Source organism: Gadus morhua, chromosome 6, assembly GCF_902167405.1.
Source record: "Gadus morhua chromosome 6, gadMor3.0, whole genome shotgun sequence".
Lineage (NCBI taxonomy): Eukaryota > Metazoa > Chordata > Actinopteri > Gadiformes > Gadidae > Gadus > Gadus morhua.
In genome coordinates this window covers 4,292,356-4,309,624 of record NC_044053.1, presented here as the reverse complement: position 1 = coordinate 4,309,624, position 17,269 = coordinate 4,292,356, and the positions used below count along the sequence as shown (strand labels likewise).

Below are 17,269 nucleotides of genomic sequence, written 5' to 3'. Positions count from 1 at the left end.
AAAAATCCACACATAAATGCAGACAGTTTCACACACAAATGCAAACAAGCTCACAAATGAAAAGCGTCTTGTAAATTCAAGTTTAACAGTTTGTACATAAATGTAACAACATCCAAATACATTTTTGATGAAAATTGCAAATCTATTTTAAATTAATATATTTATGGATTTATATTACCTTTATTTAAAACAAGACATATTTGTGTGTGGATCAGAAATATGTTTGTGAAACTTATTTTTGTTTATGGATTTATTTTACATTTATACATGCCGATATCCATTTGTGTGTGCATTGAAATGTATTTGTGAGAAGAGAGTAATTTATGTATAAATCACAAAATACATTTGTGAATCCTTCTCTGTGCATTCATTAATAATGAGTCTGTTCTGACTCCATACACTCCAAGGGAGTAACACTGATTGGCTGTTACGGCATGTCACTCAGTGGCAACGCTGTTGAACGCTGATTGGCTGTCATCACGCGTTTGCTGCCGAAAAGTTGAAATATTTCAACTCGAGCAGCATTTGTCGCGCCGCAAAATACGTGAACGCACTGCAAATCAAATTTTGCCGCGCCGCAAATCAAATTTTGCTGCCGGTTTTCTCGGCAGCATGTGGTCCGGCAGCAAACCCGCAACACGTCTCTACATTCACTTTGAATGGGATCGTGCTGCGCGGCAACTTTTTGCATCTTTTGGTGTGAACCCAACCAGCTCGAAAACAAACTACAGAACTTTACATTGTATTGCACGCACAGCAATGCAATTCATAAATTGGAATGCATAAATATGCATTATGTGGTTGGAATGCATAAATTGCCCAGTTTATGCATACCGTTTATGCCCAGTTTATCGATACTGTCCACTGACGGTGCGACTGCATGGAATAAAGCATCTGTCAAACATGTGTCAATAAAATCATATTTTTATGTGACACTGTAAACACATGATCAAATGTCAATTAAATTCCAAGTGTGGAAAATCAAGCCACATACTCCTCATCACAATCGTTATATTATTGTCCGTTCCTCTTAATGCTTTTCATGACAAATCAGGCATTAAAAAGGGGTTATGTTCAAGAACATTTTTCGTGGTTGATTACAAACTGATTATCCAAGGTGTTCTCGGTCAGTCTTATTACCGTAACCCTATAAATACAGCGGTGAGCCCCGTGCGTAATGCTGCACCATGGCACTGGTGCAATGCTGGCACTGCTGGAGGACCATGCAAATGGCAGGATTCGGAGGGAGAGTGTCTTCAGGGACCATAACGATTTATTTGTACATAAAAATATGTACCTTTATGACAGACCACTTCTTTTTTAATTCTGGGACTGTGCGCTCCGTGCCACTGACAGAGTTCACTGCTGCAGCATCTCTCATCTCATCTCATCGTCATCCGCTTATCCGGGGTCGGGTCGCGGGGGGAGCAGCTCAAGCAGGGGGCCCCAGACTTCCCTTTCCCGGGCCACATTGACCTGCTCTGACGGGGGGATCCCGAGGCGTTCCCAGGCCAGTGTTGAGATATAATCTCTCCACCTATTCCTGGGTCTTCCCCGATGTCTCCTCCCCACTGGACGTGCCTGAAACACCTCCCAAGGGAGGCGCCCAGTAAGTGGGCATCCTTGCCAGATGCCCGAACCACCTCAGCTGACTCCTTTCTAAGTAAAGGAGCGCGGCTCTAATCCGAGTTCCTCACGGATGGCTGAGCTTCTCACCCTATCCCAAAGGGAGACGCCAGCCACCCTTCTGAGAAAACTCATCTCGGCCGCTTGTACCCGCGATCTCGTCCTTTCGGTCATCACCCAACCTTTTTTTTAACCTCTTATTTACCAGACATCTGAGGTTTTTTACTAGACATACTAGATATCTTAACCTCTGATTTACTAAACGATCCCACGCACAGTTTTATAAATGAGACCCCTGGGGTCTCATTTATAAAACTGTGCGTGGGATTGCTACTAAAAAAGCGAAATTTCACGGAGGTTAAAGTGGAGACACTTGTGGGTGAGATGGAGGCCCGAAAAGTAGTTTTGTTCGGCGGTCACGGGAATGGGATCGCCAACAACAAAAAGCAGAGTGAGTGCAACATGTTGCTGCAGCAGTGAACTCTGTCAGTAGCAAGTCCCAGAATTAAAAAAAGAAGTGGTCTGACATAAAGTTACATATTTTTATGTAGCCTACCAATAAATCGTTATGGTCCCTAAAGACCCTCTCCCTCCGAATCCCGTCATTTGCATGGTCCGCCAGAAGTGCCATATGGTGCAGCACCACGGCGCTCACCTGTTACGGTAATAATAGGCCTACTGACCGAGAACACCTTGGATAATCAGTTTGAAATCACCCACGTAAAATGTTCTTGAACATAACCCCTTTTTAATGCCTGGTTTGTAATGAAAAGCATCAAGAGTAACGGACAACGATTGTGATGAGGAGTGTGGCTTGGTTTTCCACACTTGGGATTTAATTGACATTTGATTATGTGTTTACAGTGTCACATAAAAATATTATGTTATTGACACATGTTGGACAGATGCTTTATTCCATGCAGTCGCGCCGTCAGTGGACAGTATGGAGTGACGGGATTAAATATAGAGAATTTTTTTTTATTTCTATTCTAAGGCCGCGTTCACATCTAGCGTTTTTTTTAATCTGCCAGCGCTTGTTTTACATTATATTCCTATGGAGCAGAGCGTTTCTGGAAAAAGTCACGGCCGCTTTTTTAAACGCCTCTCCCAGCGTTTTTTTCTGCCATACGGAGTGTTCGAAAAAGTTCAACTTTCAGGAAGAAAGCGGCCGACGTCAGGCGTCTTTTGGGCAACTGACCAATCACAAGCGGAACATTGACACTTCGTCACGAAGGAAGCTCTCAACTGTCAAAACAAGAAACAATGGCAGACAAATCACTCGGGAAAGTGCCGGTGGAGCGATTAATAGTTTTAATTACAGAACATGTCGAGATCTACAACTTGTCTAATGGGCTCTATCCTGGATACATAGTAGGCGGGTAACGTCGGATCTAGAATGGGTTCGTTGATAGGCAATAGAAAAAAAGCTCTCGGCGCTTTTATGGCCAAAAACGCTGCCAGCTTTTCTTTTTGTTGAAAAAACGGTCGGCTCAACTTATCCCTATTACAAAAAACGCTAGATGTGAACGCGGCCTTAGGCCGCGTTCACATCTAGCGTTGTTTCTTGTTTTGACAGTTCAGAGTTTCCTTCGTGACGAAGTGTCAATGTTCCGCTTGTGATTGGTCAGTTGCTCTGCTCCATAGGAATATAATGTAAAACAAGCGCTGGCAGATTAAAAAAAACGCTAGATGTGAACGCGGCCTAAGGGCCTGTGTCCACCAAAAGCGTTTTTAAAAGACGGAGCGCTCCGTGAACTGCTTTCAACGCGTTTGTGCGCGCCGCTCAAAAAAAAGACGCACAAAGCGTTTTTCGTTTACGTCATTAAATACGCGTCATCGCTTGTATCCATAGATACACAGCTTCTATCTGTTGGCTCCATCATATGGCATCTGACAACTGAACGTCCTGGTTACTCCTACAATTTGCGAAATGAATCCGAGAGTGATAACGCTTCTTGCCGTGGCAGCGGAGGTTACGGACGATCCCCCTGCGCCTTTCGTGGTTGCCCGGAGGAGAGTGTGGGTCCACAGCATTAATCGTGGCAGGGGGCAGTACGGGGAATATCACCGGCTGTGCCAAGAGCTCCGCCTGGACGAGGATCGCTTCAAGGTCTATTTTAGACTCAACCGGCAGCAGTGTGAAGGAGTGTTAACGTTTATTGGGCCGACCATCGCCAAGATGAACACCAATTATAGGGAGAGCATCAGTCCCGCCCAACGGCTTTGCATTTGTCTGAGGTGAGTAGCATAAACTGAAATGTGTCTTTGTAAATGAACACAACAGTTGGTATTTAACGTTAGGTCTATAGACCTAACGTTAAATACCAACTGACGTTAGGTCTATAGGAGTTAACAGGAGTTAACGGTTTGGCTTCTTATTAATTCAATAAATTAAATTAATTAAAAGTTTTCATATTTAATTAATAAGGCAAACCTTTATTAGCAGCTGTGCAGTTCTTTTTTGTTTTCTAATTAACTGAAGATAATGTAGGCTCTCTTTGTTTATGTTGCAGGTACCTGTCAACTGGAGACTCCTACAGGTCCATAGCCTTCAGCTACAGGGTGGGGTTCTGCACTGTGGCGAGGATCGTGAAGAGTGTGTGTGAGGCCATATGGCAGTGTATGGTCTCCACATACATGCCTGTGCCAGGGGCAGAGGACTGGAGGAAGATAGCTGGGGACTACGAGAAGCTGGCGGACTTCCCCAACTGCCTCGGCGCCATAGACGGCAAACATGTGGTTATACAGGCCCCACCGTCTACTGGCAGCCAGTATTTTAATTATAAGGGGGCATTCTCCATCGTCCTTCTGGCGGTGGTGGATGCCCGCTATCGCTTTAGGGTCGTGGATGTTGGGGCCTACGGCAGGAGCAGTGATGGAGGCACGCTCTCGTCTTCGGCCTTTGGCACTGCTCTGCGGCTGGGGAACCTGGACCTTCCACCTGATCAACCCCTACCTGGAGCAGACCATCTGGGACCCCAGCCGCATGTATTCATTGGGGATGAGGCTTTTCCTCTGCGGAGGAACCTCCTGCGGCCCTACCCTGGCCAAAACCTGGGGGGAGAGCGGAGGATTTTCAATTTTCGGCTGTCCCACGCCCGGAGGATTGTGGAGTGCGCCTTTGGCATCCTCGCCAACCAGTGGAGGCTCTACAGGAGGGTTCTCGGCGTGTCTCCAGAGGTGGCAGAGAGCGCCGTGAAAGCCACCTGTATCCTCCACAACTACATGCGTTGGGATGGTGAGGGAGAGGATGGCCCCCGCACTCCAACTGTGCCATCACAGGGTGCAGTGCAGAGCATCCCCAGGGTCGGCAGCAACAACGCCTCCAGGGAAGCGGTCGCAGTGAGGGAGACCTTCAACTGCTATTTTTCATCTCTGCCTGGTCGAGTGACATGGCAGGATGGAATTTAGTTTATCATTTTGTATATATTTATTTTGTATATATAATGATATATTTTTTTATCATTTTGTATATATTTAAATCAAAAAAGGCGAAAAACCAAAACTAATAATAAAATTTCTTAAATCAATCTAACATTCATGTTGTATGCTGATTACTTCTGAAGACAAAAACACACCTTTAACACCTTCATCATCATCAGAGCATTCATTATGTATCTACTACCTAATGTAATGAAAACAAAACAACATTGTCTTAGCATTAAAATGTTTAATTAAAGTCATAAGTCATCAGTGATGCCAGTGATGCCAGTAACGCGTTACGCATTACTGGCATCACTGATGACTTATGACTTGCTTATCAATAATAATCATATTTTAAAAGTTAAACCAATCTATAGAATCATAATAATCATAGTCATATAAAAAATATTCGAATGAAAACCTATTCACAACCTTTTTTTTAACTCTGATTTACTAGACATCTGGGGCCGTATTCACAAAGCTTTTTATCTTACCGCTAGGAGTGCTCCTCACTTGCTCTAAAAGTTTTTACGTAGGGGTTTTTCTTAAAGTAATTCACAAAGCCGCTGAGACCTACTCATACTAAGGATAAATCAACAAGAGTGAACTAAGAATGACACCCCCTTACGTCGATTCTCGGGCAAAAGTTTAGCGGTCAGTATGGTGACTGGTTGTTGAGTGCAGGCGGTCTCGGTGAAACTCATCCGAAACATCCTGTTACATACGCTACAATGAAGTCCTATCAAATAGTTATGGACAGTGCAGTTAGCAGAATACACACATGATGACACGTTTGTGCAGACCACGATAATGCAATGTGCACGTTAAAGAGAGAGAACACAAACAATAAAAACACGCAAATTGCATTATATCAAGGAGGTAATTAAAAGCACCATGCAAACTTCATCCATTGAGCATTTATCCAGAACTCAAACACTTTAAAATCAGCCCATACTGCTGTTCAAGTCCTCCTCTCATGATGAAAGAAAGCAAAGCCTAGACATGAAACTCAAGCGAAAGCCCAACTGGTACCAGGACCAATTGCTACTGAGCTGATTACAAACTTAATACAATATATTAATAAGAATGATTATAGATTCATTTGTAACATTTCCCCTGTTAAGTTTTAATATGTGATATTGCACCCTACTCCATGAACTGTGGTAGTAGGGTACCAGTATAATCCTGTTGACAATGTGTTACATGTTTTACGGTAACGTGATGATGTCACTACGCTCTAGCAGATGAGTGCGTCAAGTCAAGCTGGAGCGATGTAGTTGAATGACTGAGCGGCATCCAGTCGTGTATTCTGTAGGCTCTTCTGAACGGTGAATAAATATGTCATAAGGCTGAAGTGAATACTATTCGTTCTACGTATACTCCACCACGCCAGCGACAAAGAGTCACCACTCGATCTAAGCTTTACAGCCCCGTGTGTTTTAACCATCACTGATGTTGTGATTGTTGACGTTAAGGAAGGCCGCTTCCCCATACGCTACACTCTTTACACACGTGAACTCTTTAGCTCTTGGGCATGGTTTATGATATATTTTCTCAATACCATTTATACATGTTACGCTCGGCCGAGCTCTCTTAGAACTGCATTATACATCCTGAACATGTGCTTGATGTGAACGCACCTTCATTTACATATGCAAGCCTGCATCCTTACACAGCTCCCCACAGTGGTTCAATAATCTGTGGACTTGGGTTCAGAATCAACACTATATATATACATATTTATACAACAACTGAGGACATATTTATATGTCCTCAGTTGTTTCCCTTAACAGCGATATTCCTAAATCGTCAGCATTGCAAAGTTGCATTTTCCCTGTTGCTAAATGTCGAGGTGTTATTCACAAATTCAACCACAAGTTTGATACCCTTACGCCTATATCTCTTTATCAATTCGAAGTCCTCTATTATCTCCAAAACATTTTGTCTCGCTGCAGCCATTTTCTGATTCTTTGTGAATAGGTCTTACTGAGTTAGGAGTCCTCTCGAGGACTTTTAAGCTCTCCTAGACTTGGGTTCTACTTTTGGGCCCATAATACTTTGTGAATTGCTCTAATTTAAATCAATTAGGAGTCCAACATTTAAGACTGACACGCCCATTATTCTTAAGGGTTTCTCCTAAATCAGCCACTAACCCTAACTTTTAACCCTAAGATTCTTTGGGAATATGGCCCCTGGTCTAGCCCCGTACTCATCCCTCTAGCCCTTAACTCATCCCTACATCCCTTTACTCATCCAGGTAGCCCATAACTCCTCCCTCTAGCCTTTACCCATCAATGTAGCCCTTAACTCAGCCCTCTAGCATTAACTCATCCCTGTAGCCCTTAACTCATCCCTCTAGCCTTTACCCATCAATGTAGCCCTTAACTCATCCCTCTAGCCTTTACTCATCAATGTAGCCCTTAACTCATCCCTCTAGCCTTTACCCATCAATGTAGCCCTTAACTCAACCCTCCGGCCCTTAGCTCATCCCTCATCCACCCCAGAGGAAGTGTAGGGGCCTCTAGGGCCCTGGGCCCCAGAGGGTCTCTTCCCCAGGAGCTCAGATCTCTTTTTTCTAGGACTTCTTCTTCCATTTCACTGTTGTGTACACCACATCACAGTCGGCCCCTTCTCCCAGTCCAACAGCCCCTTCTCCCAGTCCAACAGCCCCTTCTCCCAGTCCAACAGCCCCTTCTCCCAGTCCAGCAGCCTCTTCTCCCAGTCCAACATCCCCTTCTCCCAGTCCAGCAGCCTCTCCCAGTCCAGCAGCCTCTTCTCCTGCTCCAACAGGATCCTGTCTCGGTCCGACCGTGTTCATCAGTGTATCAATGTTAGCATAGATGTCCTCCCCACTTCTGAAGAACACCTGAATGAGATATATATATTATATATATATATATATATGGATTTACTGATTGGGATGTCAAAAAGACATCCCACACACACACACACACACACACACACACACACACACACACACACACACACACACACACACACACACACACACACACACACACACACACACACACACACACACACACACACACACACACACACAAAGACACACATTTTTCCACATTTGACTTATTTCATGGGAGCTCAGACTTATGGGAGCTCAACTCCTACTGGCTCACATGTTACTCCCACCCTGGTTACCCGGGTTAAAAACGGTTACGTTTAGGGTGACCTTGGGACAGAGATAGGGTTAGGGTTACCTGTATAAACATAGGGTCGGGTTAGGGTAACCCATTTACAGATAAGGTTAGGGTTACCTTGGTAAACATAGGGTTAGGGTAACCTGTTTACCGATAAGGTTATGGTTACCCTGCTAACGATAGGGTTAGGGTAACCCGTTTACAGATAAGGTTAGGGTTACCTTGGTAACCATAGGGTTAGGGTAACCTGTTTACAGATAAGGTTAGGCTTACCTTGGTAAACATATGGTCGGTTTAGGGTAACCTGTTTACAGATAAGGTTAGGGTTACCTTGTTAATGATAGGGTTAGGGTAACCTGTTTACAGATAAGGTTAGGCTTACCTTGGTAAAGATAGTGTTAGGGTTATCCGGCTACAGATTGTTTTCAGATAGGGTATCCTGGGTATAAATAAGGGGAGGGTTACCTGGGAGTTCCCTTGGTTGGGTGGAGCTTTGTTGAGTAGAGCATCACTGCCAAGTCTTGTTCGGTTGGCCATTTTCCAAGCTCTGGAATGTTAACAGTTGGGAAGAAGAAGAAGAAGAAGAAGAAGAGGATGGAGAAGAAGAAGCTGACCATTTTTGATTGACATCGTGATTAGCTGAATTGATCCCACTGCAGGACAGGGAAAGTGGTTTCAATTCAGATGATGAACTCGGTGTGCCTGTAAACTAAATATTGAATAATGAGAATAATTAAATAATCAGTGAAGAAATGGACATTCGTACAAACAATGGCTAGCAGTCCACGTACCTCACGGCACACACTGTTGCAAACAGCAGACCCGCGGCTAGCACTGCAGTAGCAGCTATCCAGGGCAGTTGGTCTGAGTGTGAAAAGGTGGCACCAGGAATTTGTGATTTGACCAATCAAGGCATATTAAGAATCCCTTGTGCTTATTAGTCGTCGAAAGCCATTAAAAAAAAAGGAAATTTCTTACCAACCTACCAATTGGTGGAGTACATCGTGGAGGTGACCTGGGAGTTGATCTACCCATCCTATATTTTGTTTATTACCTCACTTTCATGAACCATGATCTATGATGTACAAGTCACTCCCTCAATTTTTTCTTACACGGCCTAACATGTGTTTTTTTGCTTTTAGACCTTACTGCTGCTTTTGAATCAGTAGACCATGTGATTTTATTGAACGTCTTAGGCATTGGGTTGGCTTATCAGGTGAAGCCTCAGATTTGTTTTCTATTTTATCCTTATGTTATCCTTTCTATTAGGAACTTTTGCGTGGCCATTGGTTACTTTAGTTCCCCAACCTTCCATTAACTATGGAATGCCTCAAGGCTCAGTCCTTGGCCCTTTTATATTTTCCATATATTTTTAACAGCTAGGTCAAATCCTTCATCAGCAAATCAGTTTCTATAAATATGCAGACTAATGCCGGACCAATTTCTTGTTTCACTACAATAAAACTCAAACACAACTGGTCAAAGTACAACACAGAATATTTTAAGTTGTTGTATATTCAAAACTTTCTTCCGCTAAACTCAGATCAATTGGTAGCCATTACCATAGGGGCAGGCCAGAGAGCACTTCTCCTCACGGTATCCTGTTGCATCATACCCCATTGCAGAAATGTTGGTGTCATAATTTCTAACTTTAACCACAAGATAATATCAGTCTTTGAATTGTGTTTCTGCAGTGTCGGATATCTATAAAATTAGATTGTTTTTATCCCGTTAAAATCTTGACACTGTTATCAACGCTCTCATCTCTCCTTGCTTACACTACTGTAACTCGTTGTATTACTGTCCCTCTCATTACAGCGTCTACAAACTTGAGCTTTTTTTCTTATTTCAAATATCTCCTAATTCATCTTGCTTGTCATTATTACTTTATCGATTCTACTTTTAGTAATTTGTCTTGTTTGTATGACCATGTAAATTACTTTGTAACTTTGAAAAGTGCTATATAAATAAATATAATTATTATAATCATTATCATACATCATCTGTAGTCTACATCACTCCTATTTGTGATGGGAGTATTTTTAAAGACATTGTAATGACTGACCAGCCTCACAGCTGGTGGTGCAATAAGGTCCCTTTATCTCCCTGAGGTCAGACCTGTCAGGGTTGGCTGTGTATCCAGGTGGGGGACAGGAAGCTCCTGGTTGGTGTTCCCGGCAGCGTTGGAGCTGTGGCAGGTCAAGGCTGTCAGACCAGCAGGGGCCCTCATTGTGAGGGAGCTCCTCAACGTGGCGTTCTCCAGCTTGACCTGGCTAACAGACACGTCTTCAGAACCCAACACCAGTTTCCCATCCAACCACCACTCCAGAGACGGTGATGGTCTGCCCACGCTGTCGCAGGAACATCGCACCCAGGCTGCAATTCTGCTGCAGCCTGAAGAGGGCAGGATCCTGGGAGGAGCTGTGAATACAGGGAAGGGGATGACAACATCAAGAGAGAATTTCATCTTCATCTTTCATCATCTTACTTCCGGTTTAACAAAAACCATTGTTATCACTACATCACCAAACTCAGGGTTGTTCCTGGTTTTGAGTCAATCTTACTTTGAATGTCGACCTTACAATAAGCAGTCAGAGTGAACAGAAAAGCAAAGCAAAAACTGAAATGAATAGATAAGAAACGTAATCAGGTTTGAATAAAATAACCTTACAATTGCTCAATGGTTTTGAGTCAATCTTACTTTGAATTATTGATCAACACACTGCTTTGTCTTCTGTCTTAGATCGAGGAAACCTTTAGATACATCACCAAGCTCAGGGTGGCTTCCTGTTTTGAATCAACTTACTTTGAATGTCAATCTTGTAGACATTAGACTTTTCTGTGCCAAAGTCATTCCGGACCTCACAGAAGAAAACGTTATTGGCGTTCCACAGCTGGATGGACAGAGAAAATCCAGTCCCGATCTTAAGGATGTGTTCTCCGTGTATTCGGTACCAGGTGAACTCGCTGACAGCAGGGTTAGCATGACTGGAGCAGGTTAGGTTCAGGCAGCCTCCCTCTCTGGCTGGAAGACACGGGCTGCCGACAGCAGAGGTGTTCCTGGGGGCATCTGAGAGAGAACCCACCAATCAGAGCCCTCAGCTCCGGTGTCATGTTGGTCAGATGTTGTGAATTTAACAAAACTGTTCTGAATACAGTAAAATATAGTAAATGAAATGAAAAACAGGAGAAGCATCAAAAGTTCTTGTTTATCAACCCACTGCTTTGTCTTCTAAGATCAAGTAAAAAAAGGTATATTACCGAGAAGATGAATATAAAAAAGTAAACAAATAATAAAATGTACTCTTCATTGAAAAGGTAGTACATTGACTCACATGAGATACTGAGTTGGTATCTTGTAGACGTCACAGTTTTGTCCCCAGATGGTATGTAGTAGGCTGCAGTGCAGGAGACATTGTTTCCATGGTGGAGGTGGGAGGCGTTGAAGGTCAGAGTGGAGGTCACGGTATCGTTCTGCTGGAGCTGGGTGCTGAGCCCCAGGGCGGGGGTCCACGTCACAGTGGGCGGGTGGGTGTCACAGTAGGACGGGGCAGAGCACCCCAGCTCCACAGGAGTCCCCTCCACCACCGGCTCCTTGGGGGGGGTCAAACGAGGTGCATCAGGGAGCCCTGGGTACCAAACCAATTTAGAGCGGTTACTATGGAGACCCAAGCATTACCAGCATTCAGCATCATCTGAACCACAGTAAGACCAATAGGACTTAGAGACATGTTTGTTTCAGACGGACACACATTGAACTTACCCTTGATCCTGATGGTCACTGGGTTTTCTTCAAAATTATATTTTAATGGATCTCCACAGTCAATTCTTAAATCATATTGACCATTGTCTTCAAGAACATCATTGAATGTCGTAGTACAGTTGTACGCTTTTAGATTTCCCTTTAATGTTGTAGTACTGAATGATTTTTTATCTTTTCGCCATATTGATATACATCCAGGATGTAGCTTGTCTTCAAAGCCGTCCCTCACGGTGAAGGAACAAGGAACGGTAACACAGGATCCTCTTAGTGTCGTCACTCTTTCTGGCATTAGGGCCTCAAATTCTGCAGCGTTGCACCCAGCACCTTTAAAACAAGAGATTGACAAATCCAAAGGCTCAATCGATGCACAAACTGACAAAATATTTAAATGCAACATTGCATTTCGTAACAAAACAAGATAATATATCCTACTATTATAATTAATTAGTAAAATTAGTTGCTTAGTTATCAGTTGTTATTATAATTATCATTATTATCATTGTTATTATCATTTATTATGTTTGATTTGGATGGTATATTTCAAAATCGAAGTTTAAAATCTTATGGTTAAATAATCATTGAGCAATTAAAAAGTATTTGCAGAGTACAACTGGTAATGAGAGAGGACAACAAAGAGAACTACCGGTATTAACAGAGGATTACAGTGAATACTCCAGATATTAACAGAGAACTACAGAGGGTACTACAGCTATTAAGAGAGTACATTAGGTATTAACAGAGGACCACAGATAGTACTACAGGTTTTATGAGAGTAATATATGCATTAACAGGGTAAGTATTATTAGAATACTATAGAGTGTAAAAATTAGAGTATCAAAGATATTAGAGAGTGTTCAGTGCTACAGGTATTACGATAGTACCCACTACAGGTATCATCAGGGAGGGTTGAGATGTTTACCTTGCAGGAGACTACAGAGAAGAAACAGTCTCCAGGATCCAGTCATGTTCTCCTCCAGAACTTCACCAGGAGAAATACAAAAATCACATTAACTTCTGTACTAGACTTAACATCGTACTACCTACTAGGTATTCAGTACTACAGTAATAATAGTAATATAATAGTAATAACATTGTTAAAATTTCAAAATACCAGTAAATCTACCACTTTTACCATGACTAATTAAACTAATTTTCCATCATATAATACCGATATTCAAAGAGGAACAATGATAATAACCATGCATATGTGATGTATTGCCTTTAAAGATAACATTTGGAAATGTTCAACTCTTGAGAAGTTTAGACAGAGATATAAACAGGAGAACAAAAGATCACACCCTTACATTAACTAAAACAGGTATAGCTTGAATAAAACTAAAAATAATATACATAAATATATGTAATAGACATTAGACGTGCAATACAACAGTAATTATGTCCCTTTGTTCTATCAACCAGACATAGAGTTGACTTACGTGATAGAGGTGAAGGACTTGATATGAAGTTCCTGAAGAGTAAAAGCTTCACTTCATCTTTCTCTCTACGCCTTGGTGAGGTGAGTGAATGAGGAACTTATTAAAATGTACATGAGCAGAGACATAACCTAGAGATGAGCCAACATACAGGAAGAAGATATAGTTAGAGATTAAAGGTTCAACAAAACCATAATCAACCAATATTAATACTGCACTGTATGACTGTTGATTAGTAAATACTCTTAATACTGTTAATTGCTACGACTGTTAATAATGTTAACGCTGTTAATGCAGCAAATATTGTTCTCTATTAATACTATTGATACTGGTCTCTTTTAATACTGTTACTATTGCAAAAACTCTTAAGCCGTCCACACTGTTCACTGGTAATACTGTTGATACTGACTTCTATTCATTTTGTTAATAATGTTAACACCGTTCATGCGGTTCTCTGATGATACTGTTTGTTAACACTGTTGATACTGTTCTCTGTTAACCTCGTTGATACTGTTCTCTGTTAATTCTTCTCACTGTTGATACTGTTCTTTGTTAATACTGTTGATACTGTTGACAATGTTCTGTTGAGACTGTTGATACTGTTCTCTGTTAATACTGTTGACACTGTTCTGTTAATACTGTTGATACAGATCTGTTAATACTGTGTTTAGACCCGGCTCTAGGCCGTAATAAACTATTTGAGAGGGTAATGATTGAAAGTAAACTTAACATAATTGAATGAAGGACGACCACTAAATTGAAGTAATGACATGTGTAGATCAGCAGCATCATTAACACAGTAAGTGGATGATGGATACATGTTATGTAGTGGTCTAGAGTCGACAAAGCAGGGTAATGGAACAGAAAACGGGAAGTTGAGCAGCCTGCACAACGGAAAGCGCAAGAGAGTCTAGCTGCAGACATCCACCCACACGCTCCGGACATCCACCAACAGGCACTTCCGCTGCAGACAGAAACATCCACCCACACGCCGGAAATCGGATAATAAAAAATAAAAATCGGAAAATAAAATAAAAATCGGGCGTTGCGATGTGTTTACATAAATGAAAGGGCGTTAAGTAATGTGTTTACATAAATGAACGAAATAAATTAAGTTATAAAATCGGATAAACGCTTCCGGTTTTGGACAGAAGACCTGACACTCGAAATATACTTTTGAAATATACCATCCAAATCAAACATAATAAATGATAATAAGCTTGTTTACTTTAAGCTGGAGCTTATGGCTCTTCTCTTTCTGTAAATACACACCTTATTCAGATTCCCTCTGTGTTATACTGCAATCATCTCAATTTAATATTTGATCGGACACAAACTGATACTCGTATTGTAAAGCTGAAGGGCATCAGAGATTGAGGCTAATAATTATTTTAAATACTATGAGTGGACAGGAATAGTTAGAACAATTCCCCTTTAGCTTCACCTTTTCTGACATATTTATATTAGGTCTAGCTATGTTACATTCTGTTGTCTTAATATCATAAGGTTCGATTGCATTCCAACATAATTTATCATACGTTATTAGCACTTTTGCATTCCTAAATTCTTACTCTGAACCATCATTCATTTAATATCTGGCTCTAATTGTCTATAATATTGTCTTACCTTGTGCTGCTGGACCACCTTATTTGCCCATATTTAAATCCGACAAACTCAAGTCTGTGTTTTAACTTAGCTCTGTGTGTAACCAAAGTGAATAAGTAAAGTCATAAAAAAAATCAATACATTGCAAACGTTGTAACACTTTATTAAGAACACTCAACAGATAACTGAACTCAGAACCTCAACACACACACACACACACACACACACACACACACACACACACACACACACACACACACACACACACACACACACACACACACACACACACACACACACACACACACACACACACACACACACACACACACACACAGCAATGTCACTGGCTGTCCACCCAGCGACCCAGAAACATGGCGTTGACCCGAAGATCCTCCTCAGCTGCCATGTTAAGGAAGACCTCCATGTCTTCCTGAAAGCCAAATGTGAAGAGCAGGGGGTACTTTTCTTCTTCATCACTTGAAGAACGTATCCTTTCCAGGAGCTCCTGCTGTTCTTTTGCGTCCATGTTCGGAAATGCAGGCTCGACCACCTTCCCCTTGAGCAAACCTGCATGCTTACGCAGCCAGGCAACTCCAGCCACAATGTTGTAAAGTGGCCACTGTTTAATGGAAAATGAAATGCCACCAAGTTGGAATAATTTTATATTCAATTATATTATTTTTGCAACCAGTTAGTTACTTAAACTAAGACTTGGAACTGTTTTTCAAACCGGTTGTACTTTTACTCTGGGCAGCAGAGACGGCAGAGGAAGACACAACAGTTGAAGCTTGGGGAGCAGGAGCAGTCGGGGCTGGAGAGGTGGTGGCTGTCTTGACTGTGATGGGGTTTTGATTGGATGTATGGACGGCAGCGGAGGTGGAGGGACTGTCTTGCGTGTTTGTGCAGGACTTCAGGTGTAGATCCATAACCGACTTCCTGATGATCGTTTTGCCACAAAGGGGGCAATGATAATGTCCCCCATCCCTGCAGCTGAGGTTGCACCTGCATATCTTTTTGTCTAAGATCAATGCAGGCAAAAGATAGAGGAAAATGAGTCAGTGACTTATAAAAGTAAGCAGACACACATTCATAAATATTGTCTACAGACATATACACATATATTCTTATATTCTTTCTACACACATACATATATGACCTTTAAATGTAATGGAATGTTTTATGTGGGATTCCAGGTGGCACTGAAGCTCCGTGTTGATGGTTGGTTTGAAAGTTGGGCATAGGGGGCAGTGGAAAAGTGAGCAGCAAGTTGTGCAGCGTTTGACTTCTGGCTTTGAATCATCCGTAAAAATCGAGTGATGCATCTACAAAAGACACAGTGCATTAAGATAGTACCCACTACAGGTATCAACAGAGAGGGTTGAGATGTTTACCTTGCAGGAGACTACAGAGCAGAAATAGTCTCCAGGATCCAGTCATGTTCTCCTCCACAACTTCATCAGGAGAAATACAAAGATTTCATTAACTTCTGTACTACACGTAATATCGTACTACACTTAAGGTATTCAGTACTACACTAATAATAGTAGGACATTGTTAACTGCTCTAGAAATGTCTATTTCAAAATACCAGTAAATCTACCACTTTTACCATGACTAATTAAGCTAATTTTCCATCATATAATACCAATATTCAAAGAAGAACAATGATAATAACCATGCATATGTGCTGTATTACCTTTAAAGATAACATTTGTACATGTTCAACTCTTGAGAAGTTTAGACATAAACAAGAAAACCAAAGATAACACCCTTACATTAACTAAAACAGGTATGGCTTGAATAAAACCAAAAATAATGTATATCAATACATGTAAACAGTAATTATGTTCCTTTGTTCTATCAACCAGACATAGAGTTGACTTACGTGATAGAGGTGAAGGACTTGATATGAAGTTCCTGAAGAGTAAAAGCTTCACTTCATCTTTCTCTCTACGCCTTGGTGAGGTGAGTGAATGAGGAACTTATTAAAATGTACATGAGCAGAGACATAACCTAGAGCTGAGCCAAAATACAGGAAGAAGATATAGTTAGAGATTAAAGGTTCAATAATAACATAATCAACTGATTAGTAAATCCTCTTAATACTGTTAATTGCTACTACTGTTAATAATGTTAACACTGTTAATGCAGCTACAGTTCTCTATTAATATTGATACTGGTCTCTTTTAATGCTGTTACTATTGTAAACACTGTTAAAGCCGTTCACACTGTTCACTGGTAATACTGTTGACACTGACT

The 17,269-nt window shown here is 41.6% G+C and overlaps 2 protein-coding genes across 4 annotated transcripts; one reads left to right on the top strand and one right to left on the bottom strand.

The window, feature by feature from the left end:
* The first annotated feature begins 3,299 nt into the window (after positions 1-3,299).
* On the top strand, positions 3,300-5,497 carry LOC115546145 (protein ALP1-like). The gene is made up of 2 exons (XM_030359837.1): positions 3,300-3,864; positions 4,140-5,497. Exons 1-2 carry the CDS (start codon positions 3,557-3,559, stop codon positions 5,035-5,037), a joined length of 1,206 nt encoding a protein of 401 aa, XP_030215697.1. The 5' UTR covers positions 3,300-3,556; the 3' UTR covers positions 5,038-5,497.
* A 449-nt stretch (positions 5,498-5,946) lies between these two features.
* LOC115546144 (sialic acid-binding Ig-like lectin 14) lies at positions 5,947-17,004 on the bottom strand. Of its 3 annotated transcripts, none has more exons than XM_030359834.1 (9): positions 16,896-17,004; positions 16,403-16,462; positions 11,971-12,294; positions 11,543-11,836; positions 11,014-11,277; positions 10,326-10,628; positions 8,999-9,071; positions 8,673-8,754; positions 5,947-7,915 (listed from the first exon to the last, which is right to left on the bottom strand). In XM_030359834.1, the coding sequence occupies exons 2-9, from the start codon at positions 16,446-16,448 to the stop codon at positions 7,625-7,627; spliced, it is 1,677 nt and encodes a 558-aa protein (XP_030215694.1). In that variant the 5' UTR covers positions 16,449-16,462; positions 16,896-17,004; the 3' UTR covers positions 5,947-7,624. The 3 variants fall into 3 exon arrangements, with proteins under 3 accessions (XP_030215694.1, XP_030215695.1, XP_030215696.1); XM_030359835.1 differs by lacking the exons at positions 16,403-16,462; positions 16,896-17,004 and adding exons at positions 12,890-12,949; positions 13,407-13,507; XM_030359836.1 differs by lacking the exon at positions 8,999-9,071 and having other exon boundaries at positions 7,740-7,915.
* Positions 17,005-17,269: the final 265 nt, after the last annotated feature.